This window comes from Lactuca sativa, chromosome 2, assembly GCF_002870075.4.
Source record: "Lactuca sativa cultivar Salinas chromosome 2, Lsat_Salinas_v11, whole genome shotgun sequence".
Lineage (NCBI taxonomy): Eukaryota > Viridiplantae > Streptophyta > Magnoliopsida > Asterales > Asteraceae > Lactuca > Lactuca sativa.
Window position 1 is genome coordinate 60,496,195 of NC_056624.2, and position 19,413 is coordinate 60,515,607.

Consider the following 19,413-nt stretch of genomic DNA (forward strand, 5'->3'; position numbering starts at 1 on the left):
ATTGTGACATTATCCCCCCGTTAGAGGGAATTTCGTCCCGAAATTCGTTCTAGAGTGGGAACTTATGGGTTGGGGAAAGAGGTGTGGGTTTGGTTTACTCGTCTATGTTCACTCGAATGGTATCATGTCCACTCGTAGTCTTGGGCAGCTTTGTCCTGAAGTTCATGGTAGGAATCATACCTGGTTCATCTATCATCACCTCGTGTATAAAAATTGTATATAATTACGATCGAAAAGACACTCGGATGAGTGACCCTGCCCCAAGTCCACAACCAAACATGGAACACAAGGTAGGGCGGAATCACACATCCCAATTCCATAGAATCTTAATTATATACCATCTTCGCATATACACTTACTTGTGATAGATTAGCTGCAGGGGTCCTTAGTCTCTATTCTTGAACTTGATTGGTTGTACGAGTTGTATTACCAGGAAATCTGCTGGGAAGACTTTGGGAAGGTTACGGACTTTTGGGATATCCTCGATGTTTTTCGCTTCAAGCTTCTTGTCTACGGAGTTGGTTAGGAAGGCGTGGTACCCCTCGCATGGGTACTTCTGAGTTTTGAAGTGAGAGACGATATGGAGTTTTGTGTCGGGTTTGTCTTTATATATTGAAAAGATTTTGTTAGTCAGTCAGTTAAGGCAAAGGGTATTTTCGGAGCACATGATATTGGTATGGTGAGTACCAAGCCAATCCATGTCAAATGACGACGTCAGAACTGCTTATGATAGTAAGTGTTAAGTCAATTTCAAAGGAGTGATTGCTTAGAGCGATTGTGTATTCTATGTATATGTTTTTAGTGCTTTCCGTTCTATCCTTATTATTACTACTGCAAATATATTTGTACCGCTTTTAGGAGTACATGTTGGGTTTTAAGCACTATAACACTCCTATGGTGCACATACAAACCTAGATGCTTTGGAACTATGTTTTCTCTAATTATAATGCAATTTTCAAATTTCCAAAGCATATAACTTGAATAGCATACAATTGAATATAACAACTAGTTAGATAGCTTACCTCTTGTGTAGTTCTTGGCCTTTGGAAGCTTGAGCACCTCAAATGTATTGCCTCTAATGTGTCACAAACACCAAATGCAAAGGAGGCATTTAGAGAATAGGTTTAACTAGTATAAAATCGGCTCACACATACATGTAGAGAGGGGTGTTGATTTTGACACAAGGGGGTTCAATATATAGTGCTACAAACGCTAGGGTTTCATCCATGTAACCCTAATGCACCATGACCTTCCGTATTCCTAAGGCTCCATGGTTTAAAGCTCCATGGACTATCCATGAACCACTTAGCCCACCCTAATGGATCTTTGGCCCACACTATAAGAATTATTGATTTACATAATCAACCCCTTTGATTTAATTAGTCTCTTTTGATCACAAAATTAATTCCAAATTAATTCTTGATCAATACTAATTAATTAATATGATTTCCCAATTAATATATTATACTTATAATATATTAATAAATCATCAAAAAACCTTATTCTCAAAAAGTCCATCCTATCAAATTGCACTGATAAAGGCAACCCAAAAGGACCATGCTACAATCGGGTCAAGTACATACCATATATAGTTATGGGCTTAGACACCAAATCCAACAGTACAGGCAGTAAAAGTGCTCCGATATATAGTGATAAAATATTGTAGTATGATCCTAACCATGTCCTTCTATAATCGCTAGTGCATACAAGTCGTATATAATTAAGATTCAGAAGACAGTCGACTGAGTGACTCTGCCCTAAATCTACAACCAGATGAGGAAATGGAGATAAGGCAAAATCACTCACTCTAAACCTGTAGAATCTTAATTATATATGAATCTAATGTTTACACTATGCATTATAGATCACTTACCAGGATCCTTAGTTTTTATATAAACGAACCGATTTATTCAAATGAGGGAGCAATTTATGATTATGATTTAATTGTCACTAGTTTTACTAAAAATTTAAGCTTTAAATATTTTTATTTAAAAGCGTACCGTTATTCACAAGCGGTTCCGGGAGATTCTCTCCTGCAGTGATCATCAACATCCTTCCTTCTATTGGATTAAGTGTCTAAGCCCATAATTATAACTGGGATATACTAGACCCGATTGTAGCATGGTCCCTTTGGGTTGCCTTCACCAGTGCAATTTGATAGGATGGACTTTTGAGAATAAGGTTATTTATGATTTATTAATATATTACAAGTATAATATATTAATATGAAATCATATTATCTAATTAGTACTGATCAAGAATTAATTTTGTGCTCAAAGGAGACTAATTAAATATATTGGGATTGATTATGTAAATCAATGATTCTTATAGTGTGGGCTAATGATCCATGATTACTTAGATGGGCTAAACCAATGATATAATCCATGGATAGTCCATGAAGGCTAAACCCATGGAGCATAAGAATGTGGAAGTTCATGGAGCATTAGGGTTTACAAAGTGTAACCCTAGCATTTACTACACTATAAATAAACCCCTAGTGCCAAAATTGTTACCTTATTCATAATAAGAGAGTGAAGTTGATTTTGAGATAAGTAACCTATTCTCTCAAGCCTCCTCTTGAATATTGGTGTTTGTGAACCATTAGAGGCATCACACTTGAGGTGCTCAAGCTTTCAAATGTCAAGAACTACAAGTCCTTCTAAAAGGTAAGTCATTCAACTAGTTGTATTGTTCATTTGACAATTTGTATGCTAGTTAGGACAATGCTCTGGAAAATTGAAAATATGCATGTATAATTACAAAAAACATAGATCCAAATCATTTAGGGTTTCATGTGAGCCATAGGTGTGTTATAGTGCTCAAAACCCAACAGTGGTATCAGAGCCTATGATTGTTTTCTGCTATACTTGATGCTTATTGGTTTTCAAAGTTGAAAAAAATCGATTTTCTGCCTTCTGACTGGTGAACTCGTCGAGTCCACTGGCTGACTCGATGAGTCCACCCAGTAATAAACCAACTCGACAAGTCCAGTTCATGTACTCACAAAGTTGGTGCTCCTGTGTGCAGAATTTCGAGTTTTTAGCCATAATTGGATTAGGATCATTACCCCAAACTTTTTTTTGAACCTTGAATCTGTTTTTTGATATGGTAATGATCATGGTTATCCAATTAAAAGAAAATTTTCATAATTTCAAGATTTGTATTAGTTTATATGATTTGGCTAATTTCTTGATGATTGTTAATATGAATTCTCTTGTTCTTATGAGTTTAACTAGATTATAGATGAATTATTTGGTTATTGTGTTAATTAAAATAATGATTTAAATGCCTTTAATGGACTCCATAACTTGTCCTCAAGTTATGTAAAATGAAAAGTCTCATACCTTAAAATGACATTAAACTCATAAGTTACGGAAATGAAATGACAATTGTCAAATATTAAGATAATAGGTTATTTATTTGTATTATTTGATATGAATTGCCTGGCTATATGAGTTACATTCGATCAATAGAATATTATATGATAATTTTCCTTGTTTGAATTTATCTAAATGTTTGTTAATAGGTTTCATAACTTGTCCTCAACTTATGGAACATGAAAAGTCTTATCATAAATGTTTTAATGAACTCCAAAACTTGTCCGCAAGTTATGGAAAATCAAGAGTCTTTTCATAAAACCAACATTAATTCCTAAGTTATAGAATTAAAGAGTTTTGATAAGTTTCAAAACTTGCCCTCAAGTTTTAGAATTTGTAAAGTCTTACTAATGAAACTTTAATTCCAAACCTTAGAGTTTTAAAAGCTAAAATTCAACCCTTATACTTTTATTATTGTCACACCCCGAAACCGAAGGCGGAAACGTCTCGGGGCGGAGGTGACTTCATGTGAATATCATAACCAATGTACATAGTAAACGAAGTAAAACACAAAACATTACATTACATAGATTTCGTTACATCAGTTGAAAAGTAAAGTAGTACAAGTTTCATAGATACATAAGTTTAGACAAAAGAAAGACGTGACTTCATACGCTCTGTCTTCGGCAAAAGGTCGCAGGGTACCTATCTAAGGAGAACCTGAGAATACAAGCATTTTAAAAATCAGCATAAAGCTGGTGAGTTCATAAGCGGTTTGTTTATGTTTTCTGAAAAAGTTACAACCCACGAAAATTCCTTATTTTCTTAAAAGTAAAGTTTAGTTGTTCTATTATGTTACACGGTTTCGGCTATGAATTGTGATTACCCCAGGAAAATCCTATATTTTCCTAATGTGAAAGATGTGTACTGAAAAACACGTTTACCATTATGAAATGTAAAGTTATCCGGTTTGTTACACTTTTCTAATTATGTACGATGTTCCCCAGGAAAGTCCCATACATTCCTGAATGTTGGTTACCAAATGTGAAAGATGTATTAGTTTTAACACATATATAAAACTAATATAAAACAAAGTAAATTAAGTACTTTATCCATTATTACTATTAAATAAATCTCTGTTATCCTAATTGCGAGTTCCATAACCATACAATAGACTAAATATGGCAATAAGTAGTCCATATCACCTTATGACTTTTCGTCACCCTTAAACCATTTCGGTTCGTTTGTAGCTAGCAGCCAGGTGCGGGGTAGTCAGCCCCGTATAGATCTATACACTCAAGTCATGCTCCCTATCTAAGAGATTCTGGTTACGGGGACGGTCCTCCACTCGCGTATCTCTGTGGAGTGTTCACCGAGGACGTGTCTCCATTTATATAGGATTAACAAGTTTACAAGTCACTACTAGAAAAACAGCCTTTTACGACGCGCAATCAATGACACGCGCTGATAGAGGACACGTATTTGAGCGTGCCCTAAAAGTTGATGTCAGTTTTACAAAATATGAAGCATAGAGGGCGCGCATTTTTGCGTGCCCTAAAATTAGTGTCTAATAAAAAAACGGAGGGCACCTTAAATAAAATGTGCGTCGTCTAACCATGTCGCTTTATAAATTTTAATGAAACGCGCGTTTCATTCCGAGGGGGAAATGAAATCCAAAAATTAAAAAGCCCGCTTTGTTTCCACTGGCTGAAAACCCTAGATCATCCCTGCCAAAACCCCCCTTTCTTCCACCCACTTCATAAGTTCATTTCTATGGTTATCTTGATTTTAATATGGTTTTTCATCTTGCCCATGAGCTAACGAGCTCCATAGCTCTCCAACTGCAAAATAGGGAGAGGTGTTGGTCATGTAGATCTTGGTGAAACTCGAGGAATACCCTTTTACGTAATCAAATTGCCACCCATCAAACCCTATTTCAATCTTGAGCCAATTCATCCAATCAGATAACTCCTTTTGGACTATAGGGTTTACGTGATCGATGACTGGGGAACCTGTAATGGGATCTCCTGTGTCGATATTTCCATTGCCAACACAATAGTCGTCGTCTTTGAAAATCAAGGAAGATCCCCAATCAAGGCGTTTATCTGGAGTTCCACCCTCGAAGATATAGTATTTCCCGCTTCCATCTTGCTTTTCCCCTGTTCTGTGATTTATAACTATGTCTGCAACGGCTTTGATTCCCTTGTTGTACTCGGTAGTAGAAAGGGGAAAAAGTAAAATCCCATTTTTTTTGAAAACCCTGTCTCGTTCTCTTTTGCCTTTGTTCTCCATATTTTGTCTGAACATTTCCATATCACCCAGTTCAAACACGATTTAGGTTTCAAATTCAAGCAGAAGGATGGGAGAATTAACGGTTGACTTTCACGATAATCCCTGGTCCAACTTTTCCCCGATTCCATCTTTATCACTCCTCACAAAAATCTCCATCGATAGTTTTAGGTTTTCTCCACCGAGTAATCCTCTTGAAGATTCTATGTTAATATCGGCTTATCTGTTCACACGCCATGACTTGCCTCTCTTCTTCTCTACATATCTAAATAACGACATCTACAGGTACGATTTACTCCATTGCTAACTGGAAATCCTTCAACTTCTTTTGAATATACTCATTTTGCATCTCTATTATTTTTGATTTCATGGTTCTGTAAGTTAGGGTTTGATTATGTTGGGAATTTTTCATGCTCAAGGAATATTCCAGATGTTATGTAGCTTAACTGTTATGCAAAGGTTTGTTTTCTTTTCTTCTTTCTCCTAATTCCCAAGTTCAATTGATTTCTTATTATATCTGAAGTCTCCAAACAACAGTATCATTATAGAGTACATATCATTAAACTTTTTTAATGTTGTTTGTCAGGGAGACTATTCATAGCTGATGCAAACAACAGTCTCATTAGATATTTGGATCTGTACAAAGAAGATGCATAAGTTGTTACACTTGAGCTAAAAGGAGTTCAGCCTCCTGTACCAAAATCAAGATCTCCAATTCACCTTAGAAAATGAAATTCAGCTGACACACAAACAATTTTAGTTGATGGTGGCTCTTCCAATGAGGGCAACTTAAGCCTTCAAATATTTGTGCCTGAAGGTTATTATTTCTCAAAGGTTCTCTCTCTCTCTCTCTCTCTCTCTCTCTGATAGGTGTTGTTTTTTGAATTAATAGTCACTATTGATGTACTATATATACAATTGAATTTCATTTCCTCATAAAAAAAGCTTACTTTATGTACTTGATAGAAAATTGAATTTATTGTGTAAGTGATGAAAAACACATCATTCATATGATCAGCTAAAATTGATCTTCACTAGATGAAAGTTTATAAGAGGAAAGTATAAAGTTGTCGGCTGTAGTTGGCTATCTATCATTAGTAATAAATAAAGAACCACAAATTATATAAACTTTTCTTAGATAAGCTGTGAAAAGTCCTATGTGATTTACATTTACTTTTGGGTGGATCTAACATCAATGTCTCTCCTTCAGGTCTTACCTTCTTGAGAGAGAAACATGGTGAGTTCATGCTCAGAGAGCTTGTGGTTGGCTTGCAAGAACAGGTAAATTTTTAAACATTAGATTTATGTTTTTTTTTCCAATTTTTGACATTTTCTTTAGATGAAAATCAAGTGAGAAGCATTGTTGATGAAATAAAACAGGTGATTACAGCAAGTTCAAGCAGAAAAAAAGAAAGAGCTGAAAGGACAAATGCTGAAGATTTTGATGCAGAAGGAGGAGAGCTTCTTAAAGAAGAAAAAGAGCAAGAAGAAGAAGTCTTTGACCAAGTTTGTTGACTTTTCTTTTTTCCCAACAAATAACCATTTTTTTTACTATTGACATGAATCTTATAAACCTTATCTGTTTGACTATTTTTGTTAAGACATTGGTGAAATTTTGGGAACTTTAGTGGAAACATTTAAAGCTTCCTTTTTACCTTTCTTTGATGAGTTATCATCTTAAATAATGCCCATGTGGGTAAGTATTGAGTATTCTAATCCCAATTTCATTTTTTATTTTCTTATTTTGATTATACATTTTTTAAAGCAATTAGATTTATTATTTTTAATGTTTTGAAGGACAAGGATAAGACAACAGAAGAGAGATGAATTGTTATTTGAATCTTTGATAACATGGCAGAGCAGTGTCACAAACAGCTTTAAAGTACATTACCTTGCATAGTACTTACCATAATTACCTTTTTAACCTTCATATTTTTTTTAATATTTTTTTTAGTTACAAACCAGATATTATGCTACATAGATCCCCTTCCTTGTTGACGCATGCAATGATGAGAATCCAGATATCCGACAGGTCAGAATTTGTGTATATAATTTCATATTTACGATTTTACACTTGTTAACTTGCTGACTTTTTTTAGGCAACTTTATATGGACTTGGCGTGTGTGCAGAACATGGCGGCTCTGTAATTAAACCTCTTGTTGGAGGTAAATTAGATCTTGCAAATCCTTTCTCTTTCCATTCTATATTGACTTTTAATTGACTTGTTGACTTTTTTATTGATTTTTTCAGAGGTTATTTCAAGGCTAAATTTTGTAATAAGACACCCAAATGCCCTCCAGCCTGATAATATAATGGCATATGATAATGCGGTTTATGCTTTAGGAAAAGTATGTCAGTTTCATCGCGACTCTATCAAATCAGCTCAGGTATTTCCGGTATTTGGGTACTCGGCTGTTTACAAGTTTGCATGGGTGGGGTGTTTGAGTTTTAGTATGGTAATCTTCTTGGTTGATGAAAACCCTGTATTATATGCTTAATGTCAATTTATTTAAAAAAAAATAGTAAAATGATTTTTTCTTTTCTAAAAAAATTAAATACCCTCTTTCAGGTCTATAAGATTTAAGTTGTGAGATTTCTCGTCGATACGACATGTCTTTTTTCATTGCAAGTGACATGTCTTTTTTCAGGTCTATATGATTGATTGGGAAAGAAGCCATCCAGATAGCATTGAAGATGTGATTTCGGCTCAGGGAATCGATGCTACAAGAAACCATTTTCTCTCTGTATGTTTCACGAAATTCTTTTCAATTTCACAATACATCATGTTCCTTTATGATGTCCATGAAGTACTCCAACTCAACAATAACATGGTATTAAAGATTATAATTAAATGCAAGAAATAGCAATTTTACTTTCATTTCTTTGTTTATTACATTAAAATACTTGTTCAGGTGAATGCTCTGTTATCTTTTTTAGAGATCGATAATCATGGGGGGTTGGTTAGGGAGCACATGCCTGGTAGATATGCAGAGCTGGATCAGTATTGCTGGGCTGATGAATTTTCCCAACAACACGGTGGGGACTCAAATGCTTGGGCTTTATCCTTTGAGCGACAACATGGTACTGGGGGTTGGGCTTTTAAATTCCAGCATGTTAGTGAGCTCTTTCACATCAATAATTAAAATAATAGTGAAATGTTGACTTACTAGTAATTCTTATGTTATTGATTTCAGGAGCAAACGCAGATGATGTCTGTGGACCGAATGGCAGGTGCAAACATTCCATCTTTGGCTGCTATGGAGCAGACCTGAATGCTAGCACACACTTTAGCTCAGAACACCAATCCAAAGTTTCAGGTTACTTTACTTACTTTGAATTAAAATGCTTTTTTTTAATTTTATTTTATAATCAGTATATTATTTATTTGGTTTGGCAAATAATATGCAGAACTGCAAGTTCCTTCAGTTTGTTTCAAAGATGAGTCATGGGGAATTGACTATTGAGGATAACCAGGTCAAGCCTGCAAGTGGGGATTGGGCAAATGAATATCAACAACAATAAAATGTAGGCCCTTCTTCTACCTCTTGCGCAGATCAGTATGCATGTGAAGAGGCAAGTAACACTTTTATCCTCTTAATCTTATCAACATGGATCTAATGACCAATAATCAATGTGTATGAATGTGTTGGACAAAAAGATTTCATTTTCAACCAGTGCTTATGTGCTAGGGCAGCCTTCCAGGTCAGGTGGTATGTTTTGTGCTGATTAATTGTCACTCTGGATAAAAAGGAAAGTAAATCTGATTTTGATAAGGTTTTGACTGATAATTCTTCTGGTTCTAATGTAACTTAGTCTAACATACATTTTTATAAATTTTGCAAGAAAATATGATGAGATATATTATATAAATCTGATTTGCATGATTTTCATTATAAGATTATTCACTCAGATTACTGTCAAAGAATGTTGTAATGAGCATGCACAATGTTCATTTGTTGTTGACAAAATATTAGAACTCACTTCTTCATCTGTCAAAGGCACTTTTGGAGAGATTGATGCCTCTTTTTTTTAATCTATGCTCCTAGACCTTTATGTGTTGCTGTTAATTATGCATCCCTTTTCTCTACAAATCAATTCTCTTTTTCACATAATTGACAAGGAGGTATTGTATCTATTCAGACCAGGCTTAGAGCAACGGTTGCAAGAGATGAGTTTAGAAGAAGAAGAAGAAACAAGGCTGCAACTATAGTTCAGGTACTATGGATGAATTATGTTTGTAAAGTATTTAAGAAAATGATTAGAAACAAAGGTGAATTAGTACAGATTAGTTAGCTACTTGTAGGTTGATCTTGAATAAGCAAAGGGGCAATGGATTGTATTTTTTGTATCTAATTCGTTTGTAAATTTTTGTTACAACTTCTATTGATTTGTTTTATCTTTCCATGGAACGATTATTTGTATGACATTAAATTTATGCAATGGATTCTATTTTTTGTATATGATATTTTATTTTCTATTATGAAACACTAAATAAAAATTTAATTTTAAAATAAGTAAATCTATAAATAATATTTGTTTTAAACATTTAAAATTATGATACGCAAAAATGTGTGTCGTCTTCATTTATGACATGGCCTTTCTTGACAAGGGCTTTCTTGATACGCATTGCGTGTCATTAACATGCGCGTCGTAAGGTTACGACACGCGAATGCGTGTCGTCTTCCTTTATGACAGGGCCTTCCCTGATACGCATTGCGTGTCGTAAACGCGCGTCGTAATTGCGCGTCGTAAATGAGCGTCGTAAATGCGCGTCGTCTATAGATGACGCGCAAAAGCGCGTCGTCTCTCTTTATGACAGGGCCTTCCTTGACGCGCATTTGCGCGTCGTCTGAGCCTTTTACGACGCGCAATGAGCGTCGTAAAAGGCTGTTTTTCTAGTAGTGAGTAATAATGCTAAATGTCTTATTCTATGTTCTTTTTATAAAGATGATCCTCCACTCGTGTATCTCTGTGGAGTGTTTACCGAGGACAAAACATATAACAAATCTAATGCTTTTAACAATAACATTATGGTACAAATCACTTGTGAGATATATAATATAACATTATATAATAAGATATGAAATTGGTTTATAACTGGTTCTGCAAGTTAAACAGCTGATTAATACGGTTTCAATTGTTAAAAGCAAGTGAAATATGAAACATTTCCAATGAAATAAAAATGTTTAAGTACAAGATATTCTTGTACTTTTGCTTGTATTCCCCCCTGAAAACATTGAAAAACCATTGAAAAAGGGTAGGGGTATGAACTCACCGATCGCGGAATGTGACGACTAGGATGCTAAACGTTGAATCGAGGCTTGAATACGAGCGAGGTTCCTATGTAATATATTAAATAATACACAAATATATCTAATTAGATTTAAATTACTAATTAGATACACTTAAACATTCCAAGACGTGAAACCACTTCGAAATAGGCGTTTGGAGTGACCCGGGTGACTTTTCTGGACATGAATGACTAGCATATGGAGTTTACTCTTCAAGAGTAAACTCTAAGGAGTGTTCACAGCCCTAAACACCACATCCCCATGAGTTTACGGCCGTAAACTCATGGTGGGTGTTCTTATGTTTTAAATGGCCTTAAATGGTATGAAGGGTGTTGCTAGGTTTGGTTTTTGGGCATTATCAAGGAATGACATTAACCCTATGGACCAATAGATGAGTTTATGGCAGTAAACTAAGTGTTTACAGCCGTAAACTCTCACCCATATCATTCATAAATGTTTTGAAGGTCAAAGACTAATCACAAATGATTCAACTCAATTTTTACAAGACTTTGGGTGAATTTAGGGCATCAAATGACACACTTCTAGGAGTTTACGCCCCTGGAGCATATGCTATGGCCGTAAACTCTCAATTAGAGGGTTTTTGATATGTTTAAGGCCTCTAAATGATTTTTGGTTGGTTCTAGGATTTATTCCAAGGCTTATGAGGTGTGTAAGTTGCATTTTAACACCCAAAAAGGAGTTTACTACCCATGTATATGAGTTTACGGCCCAAGCTTGTTCTTGGGCAGTAAACTCATGTTTACTCCTCAAATTTTGAGTTTAAGGTGTCCTAAGTCCAATCCAATAAGTCCTTAATTCATATCTAAGCACCAATGGTGATTTGGATGGGTTTTAAGGCTCAAAAACCCCATTTACATGTGTTCACGGCCTAAGGTTGTTCCAGGGCCGTAAACACATGTTTATGGTCCTATTCCATGATTTCAACATGAAAATGAAGGCTAAGGATGTTATACTAGGAGCTAGGATGATTACCTTGGTGTTTTGAAGCTTGAAATGGATGATTTTTGGACCTAAATATTTGATTGAGGAGAGAGGTTAGAGAGAGAGTGAAAAGGCTCCAAATGAGTCTTAATTCACTTTAAATAGCGTTTGAATTGGATATACGGTGGAATTCTACCCGATACCGACGTTAACCGATGCTTTGGGTCGCGCCTGATTAAGTTGTCGTTACCCGATATGGTCGAAACTATAATTTTCATATTACTAGCTTGGGACGTTTTCACATGTTTCCAACATGTTTAGATACTTACAAGGTCAAAATAAAAGTTTTAACTTAATTGACCTAGTTCAAAGACGAAAGCGGAACAATTCGCTAAAGACGAGTTTTATTGACGAAACGGTTATGGTGAGGGAACAAATTTTGGGTTGTTACAATTATATTAAAAGTTATATATATATATATATATATATATATATATATATATATATATATATATATATATAAGAAAAGCCAGTCTTAACGTTAGTAGGGCCCATTCACGGAGCCAGACTATAAGGGGAGTTCAAGGTTACTGCCTATAAAATTGTGGTTTAATAGGTGTCCACTATCACCCACCGCTTCCTTGACTGGTGGAGGGTCGTTAGCCAAATGGGTAGGATAGGACATTAATTCTCCATCATTAAAAGTATAATGATAAAAATAAATAAAGTAACTAAACTTTTATTAAATTCCCAATCTTAGTTACTTTAGGAAAATGTGAAAATTGTGCTAATCTATGAAATTGCACTTTGCACCTTGTTAAGTCGTTAGTGGAGCGTGTGTGGTTAACCAGCACACTAATCTGGGACTGACAATGTGTGGAAAAGGGTAGCATGATGTTAATCATAGATCAATGGAGCGTGTGTGCTTAACCGGCACACTAATATGGGACTGACAATGTGTGGCAAAGGGTAGCGTGATGTTAATCATAGATCAATGGAGTGTATGTGGTTAACCGGAACATTGATTAGGTGATTTGTAACATTGGGTGTACCAAGATAATTTTCATGGTTATTCACACCTTGTTTGTGATCCTCGGCATCCTAGTCACAAACTTGAAGGGCAAAATCTAGATTTAAACATGCCATTGAAAAGTTCAATGAATCTCAAAGGATCCAGGAATTTCAATCCAATTAAAACTTAATAATATATTTCCTTTTTCATGGTGGAAATTGGTAAATCGTTATTACCTACCATCAAATATTTTACAATTGGATTACGACATCCCTCTTCGCAATTGTAAAATATTGTGTTGGGTCCTAGCCTGACTATTTCGTTTTGGGTGTTATATTAAGGACTTAAATCAGCTAACTCGAATTTCTCCCTTTATATATGTCTAGGTCAGAAAACTATGGTCTTCCTGAATCTGTTGGAAAAGGCTTTCCACATGAAGATGATATTCCGCAATATCATACTTCACTTCCTCTACCTCCTCCAATTATTCTCCCTAACCCACAAGTTCAAAGACTTGAAAAGTTCACGGTCACTCAAGCCCTATTGGATAGCAAACATGAAGATGGAAGATCTATACGTGCACATGTTTTGGAGTTGAAGTCCCACATTGACAGGCTGAGAACGTTAGTAGTCGATGTCTCAAGGAAGTCGGCTGTTGACTTGGTTCTTCAGTCACTTCGCGAGTCGTATAGTCAATTTGTTAAAGACTACTATATGACAGACCGCGACATGTGCCTTATCAATCTTACATATTTGCTAATTGTGCTAAATCAACAATGATTTGGCGCACTAGTAATGCAAATTTGATTGGAAGATCTGCTTCCCAAACATCCATAGACATTGACAATGGAAACATTGGAAGTCCAGAAAAGACTTCTCTTTCTAAGGGAAAGGGAAAGGCTAAGTCTGTGATTGACCCGTGTACCATTCCCAAAGAGCCCCTATGTTTCTATTGCCAAGAGAATGAGAATTGGTTGTGAAGCTGTCGTGTCTACCTGAAGGATCATAAGAATGGTGAGGTCAAAAAGTTTGACTCTGCTTCAGGTAAGTCCACTATTTAACTCTATTTAGTTCCTATTGGTAGATTATTAATACATGATGTGATAAGATTACATTTTGATGTTTTGTAGGATCAAGGGAAGCTTAAAAGAAAAGCATGCTGAGTCTGATCACGAAGAGATGGATTTTGAATGCATGGTTCGATGATCGGATTTTTGAGCTGCTGCTTAAGAGTTATGATAGATTGCTTAGAAATTTGTAATAACATAGTTTTCATTTGTAATTGCATTGTAAGGAAAAGTTTTTCCGCAACTATATAAATAAAGAATTTTTTTTATCTTATTTTATATTTTCTTGCAATAACATATGTGAAAATTGATGTTTGTATTTTTAGCATTATGGATTTGATTATTTCGTTTGTGGTAGTGTCTAAATTTACCAAATAAGGAAAGATTCTCATCACCCAAGTTTCAATTTGACAGAAACTTGGAATCATGCGACTTGTATTGTATGATGAATGAGAACCTTCATCTTTGGAAAATTACGATTAATTCCTTGTTCACATACAGAGGTGACTTAAGTGAAGGACTAGGGGGATCGGGTACACTTGGTTGTGCGCTGGTCAGGTCCACCACAAAAAATGATAAGTCTATTCGTTATGGTTTACTAAAGTTAGTAGATATACTTATGCTTACAAGATTAAGTATAATTCTGAGTCATTGAAAAGGTCTCAGTGTATAGCAGAACGAAAAGAAGAATCAATGTAGGCAGAAAGACAAAAGTTTCTCCAATATGAAAAGATGGGAGAGTACTTGAGTATCGTGTTTTTTGATCATCTTAATGATTGTAAAAACCATATCACAATTTGATCCTCTAAGAACGCCTTAGTGCATTTGTTTGGCTAAGAAGATAAATCAGGAATTGCCGAAATGGTTAAATCAATTAAGATGAATCATACTTCGTTCCAAAATCAAATCTTAGAGTCATCCTCGAAGATTGTATATTGAGTGACATATCAACAAATGTAGAGTAAAATGTTTCTTACTCTTGTACATTTGAAATTGGAAAGTTGTAATGTTTTGGATAAAACAAAGATCAACTAAGAACGATTTTCAATAGTGTTTGTCTTGATAAGAATCCCCACTGACACTTGAATATTGGTTTGTCAATTAATGTTTCTTGACAGAGAGAAACTTATACGTCAAGAGGTTAGTGGGAGTCTTAAAGATCTTGAAAAGTTTTAAGGACTAATGAAGAGTAAACCTATTGTTAATCATTAGTACACGACTTGAGGTTTGTAACCTATCGTGTTGACATATTCTTATTTTTTGTGCCCATTCCAGTTAAAGTTGACTATGCATGAGAGTTCTAAGCATACTCAATTGTTTGCATAGGGCAAATCACCTTGGTCAGTGAAAGCTCATTGAACAATAAGGATGAGCTGCTCACTAACTTGGAAGACATGGTAGGCCTTGGTGCTACCGAGTGGCAAGGAATTAACATTACATAGGTTCAGTCCATATGAGTTTGGATTTGTCATTGACCGTGTCTTAAGATTATGGTTATGAAAAAATTCATATGGATAGGAACACATACACAATAAAAAAAATATAAGTGTCATAAGGTTTCTCTCTAATTCATGAAAATGATTGCGAGGAAACCCTTTCACTAAGTAGATTTTAAGGAGTTAGCAATTGTGATATTTGCATTCTCAATTTCGATTATGATTACGACATCTCTCTTCATAGTTGGAATTGTGAGAAAAGGCAAAAGGTCTAAACATTTGAGACTTATTGCTGTAAGTTATAAAATTGTTTAGACACATATATGAGCTTTCTAATAAAAGATATGTGAGCTTGAATAAAGGCTTATAAAAGCATCTCGTGTCAGAAATCTGAACTTTGGTAAGGAAGTCAATAAAGTATTGATTTCTAAAAGTCCAACTAATTTCTGGATTTATGTCACAACTAGTGGGAGCATAAATGTTATGCAAGTAACAAAATAATTGTTATGCTAGTGGGAGCATAATTATTATGGTAAGTGTTGCAAGTTAGCAATGATAATTATAGAAAACAAAGTTTTCAATTCGCAAAGTTGTTGGGTTGAAAAGTTGTTTTGCTATAATTATGGGAGAGGAACTTCTACTTCATTTCATTTCTAAAAGTTTAGCTTGAGATTTTATTCAAATTTAGTCAAGAATGTTGAAATGCTTCAACATTGGAAATTCTATATATGAATGTAACAGCCCGGAATCTCAGGTATGGTTAAAATTATGTTTTTGGGGTGTTTTAAGAGGGGACTCGGCGAGTTGGAGTCTAGACTCGCCGAGTAGGACCGCAGACCTGGTCGCGGGTTCGCGACTAGACTCGACGAGTCCAGATATGGACTCGGCGAGTCTACGCTGTTTAGCGAAAACCCTAACCGTTCAGGTTTGGGACGTATAAAAGGGACTTATTGGCCGTCATTGTTCACTTTAGCCTTCTGAGAGAAACCCTAAATCGATTGTGTGCATCTGGAGCAAGGTTAAAGGCCATTGGTGATTTTGAAGGAGTTGTTGTGCAAGGAAGAGAAGGGCTTGGCTAAAGGAACTGCAAGAGAGTCACGTTCTGAGGATTGGGGACACAGAGAGTACATCATCCAGGTAAGAATTCGAGTATACTCTGCTATGGTGATGTGTTTAGAGGATTAGGGTTTATGGAACCTTTTTTTTGTGGATAGATTGAATGTTACCCTAGTCCCCCAAACGATTGTAACCCTGTATTGGGACCTTTGGAGGTCCAGAATGTCCCATGCCTGTGCATTTCGGGAATTGATGAAGGTTTTGGATTGGAATCCTTATGCCTTAGGTCAATATGTAAATTATAAGTCTTGGGGTGTATCATGAGCACCGAAATGAGGACCTTACGTGATGGACCAGTCTAGGAAGGCCAGACCTATGGATGATCAAAGCAGTTCCGACCTTAGGAAGCAGTTTGAGCGGTTGCATGGCATGGACTCGCCGAGTCCGATGAACAGACTCGGCGAGTAGCTTGAAGAATAACTGGGACTCGTCGAGTTGTTCTTCAAACTCGGCGAGTTGAGTCGGGGTGGCCCCGCGATTCTTCCAGGAGTAACTCGTCGGGTCAAGGAGGATACTCGACGAGTAGAAGGGGAATCTTAGAGGGTTGGAGGACGTCTAGACTCGCCGAGTCGCCATGGCACTCGCCGAGTTCGGTCGAGTTGACCGTTGACCGTTGACCAGAGTTGACCTATGTGTGACTTCTTAGGGTCAGTTAACTTAGAAGATAAAAGTGTTAATAAGAGATATATGATGTTATAGGGAGTTTGTAGCTCGGCGGATCGAACACGAGTGATTTCAGGATTTGCTAGCTTTCAGTATTCACGAGGTGAGTCTTCTCACTATACTATACCCGGAAGGGTTTGACTGTGTGACCGGAAGGTCGGATATGATATGTGATATATGTGCTATATGTGGTAAGTTAATTGTTATGCGTGCTATGTATGTTTATATGGGCCGGAAGGCAATATGTTATGGGCCGGAAGGCGGTTATGTTATGGGCCGGAAGGCGTTGTGTTGTGGACCGGAAGGTCAGGGCCTGGAAAGGCGTATATGCGTAAGTTGTATATTGGGGAACTCACTAAGCATTTATGCTTACAATTGTTACGTATGTGTTTCAGGTACTAGCGAGGACCGTGGGAAGGCGCCGGCGTGATGTGTACACACTGATTGATGTTTTGAGATCTTGGGAACTCTATGAATTGTATTTTGACATAACACTTGGAATAATTATGCTTTGTTTGAATGAAAATACTTTATTTTTGAAATGAAAAATTTGTTTGAAAATTTGCGTTGTTACAATTGTTATCAGAGCCTTGGTTTGAGGGATTCGGGTGCACCTTCGGGCGTAACTGAACTCAAACCGAGGATTTGAGGAAAACTTTTACAAATAAAGACATAAACTTTTATGAATGATTTTGTGGTAAACAAGAAAGAAGCAGTGTGTACGATCAGTCAGCGCCCGAACGGTAAAGATCCCCAAAATACCTTACAATATTATATGATATGAATTGTTATGCATGCTAGAAGACTAGGTATTCATGACAGGACTAGAGTGGCCTGAATTGTGATACCTTAGTCTAGGGAAGATTGCCGATATGAGATGCTTTGATAGTGTACGAGTAGATAGTGCATAACAGAAGTAGAGTACTCACTATCCGGGGTTTGGGGAGGAAGACTTGGGATGAATGCTGATGCGGTGTGGTCGATAGTATTGGGCCCGTACTACCGAAGACACCGGGTCAGTGGGAGACCCAAGTAAGAATCCCTGAATATCGGAGACCGAGTGGGGTTGCGTTATCGAGTGCGATTATACTCGATGGAGTCTCTGATAGTTTTATGTTGTATTTCAGAGACATCATGGTTAGGCCACGCCACGGAGCGAGTTCGAGCGGTGTGAGTGATGAGGAGATTCGTCAGATGATTCACGAGGAGGTAGCTGCGGCGATCCGGGCTGAGATCCCGGAGATGCTTGGGTCTATTAAGACCACCCTGATGGAGACGTTTGAGGAGCGGTACGCCGCATTGACTGAAGCTGCAGCCGCTGCAGCTACCGCAGCTGTGGCCGCTGCCAGGCCACAGGGGGGTGACTCGTTGCTGTTCCGGGAGTTCAGCAACACGAAGCCACCTGAGTTCGATGGGACGCAGGATCCGATTGCTGCGATGAGGTGGATCGCGGATATAGAGGGGTGCTTCTACACTTGTTCATGCCCGGAGCACCTGAGGGTACGGTTCGCTTTGAACCAGCTCCGTCTGGGAGCGAAGGATTGGTGGAAGTTCGTGACGGCGAACTTCACTTTGGCAGAGATTACAGCAGTTACATGGGAGGGGTTTACTGCTATGTTCAGGGACGAGTACGTTCCCCCGGTGGAGAGGGAACGATTGGTTCAGGAGTTCTTAACCCTCAAGCAGGGTACTGATTCAGTTGCAGTGATCACACGGAGGTTTCATGAGAGGGCGATGTTCTGCCCCGAGCTGGTGCCCACAGAGCAGGCTCGGATGAGCCGGTACTTGGGTGTTTTGAGGAGGGATATCCGGGAGTTTGTGTCGAACTCCACCTACCATACTTTTGCTGAGCTTCAGGCGAATGCCAGGAAGCGCGAGATCGAGTTGGAGACCCAGGCCAGGGAGGAGGCCGAGTCTCAGCGGGTGGACCGGCGACCGGCTCAGTCCCAGCCGGCAGCCAAGCGGATAAAGTCCGCCGATTCGAGGACAGGAGGTTCGAAGGGCCGCACTTGCGGAAAGTGCGGCAAGGGTCACGATGGGGCGTGTCGAGCTGGTGCTTGCTACAAGTGTGGCAAGGAGGGGCACATTGCTAAGGAGTGCCCCAAGGGGTTTATGGTCTGCTTTCATTGCAACCAGACAGACCATCAGAAGGCCGAGTGCCCTCAGCTTCGTCAGGGATCTGCACCTACTGCCAGGGCTACTGAGACTCGACCGGTGAAGGTCGAGGCCCCGAGGGCTCGTGGGAGAGCCTTTCAGCTGACTGCGGAGGAGGTCCGCGC

At 37.5% G+C, this 19,413-nt stretch overlaps 1 protein-coding gene and 1 long non-coding RNA gene across 2 annotated transcripts; one reads left to right on the top strand and one right to left on the bottom strand.

Annotated features, from left to right (window-relative positions):
• Positions 1-5,105: 5,105 nt before the first annotated feature.
• LOC128132311 (alpha-amylase-like) lies at positions 5,106-5,609 on the bottom strand. The gene has a single exon (XM_052768834.1). The coding sequence runs from the start codon at positions 5,607-5,609 to the stop codon at positions 5,106-5,108; it is 504 nt and encodes a 167-aa protein (XP_052624794.1).
• Positions 5,610-16,311: 10,702 nt separating this feature from the next.
• On the top strand, positions 16,312-18,837 carry LOC128132020 (uncharacterized). Its single transcript, XR_008229947.1, has 3 exons — positions 16,312-16,492; positions 17,171-17,237; positions 18,262-18,837. It is a non-coding gene; the product is annotated as an uncharacterized LOC128132020 (long non-coding RNA).
• Positions 18,838-19,413: the final 576 nt, after the last annotated feature.

What these genes read in the sequence shown, in the direction of transcription:
- LOC128132311 (XM_052768834.1), bottom strand. Translation starts at nt 5,609, where the DNA reads ATGGAGAACAAAGGCAAAAGAGAACGAGACAGGGTTTTCAAAAAAAAT.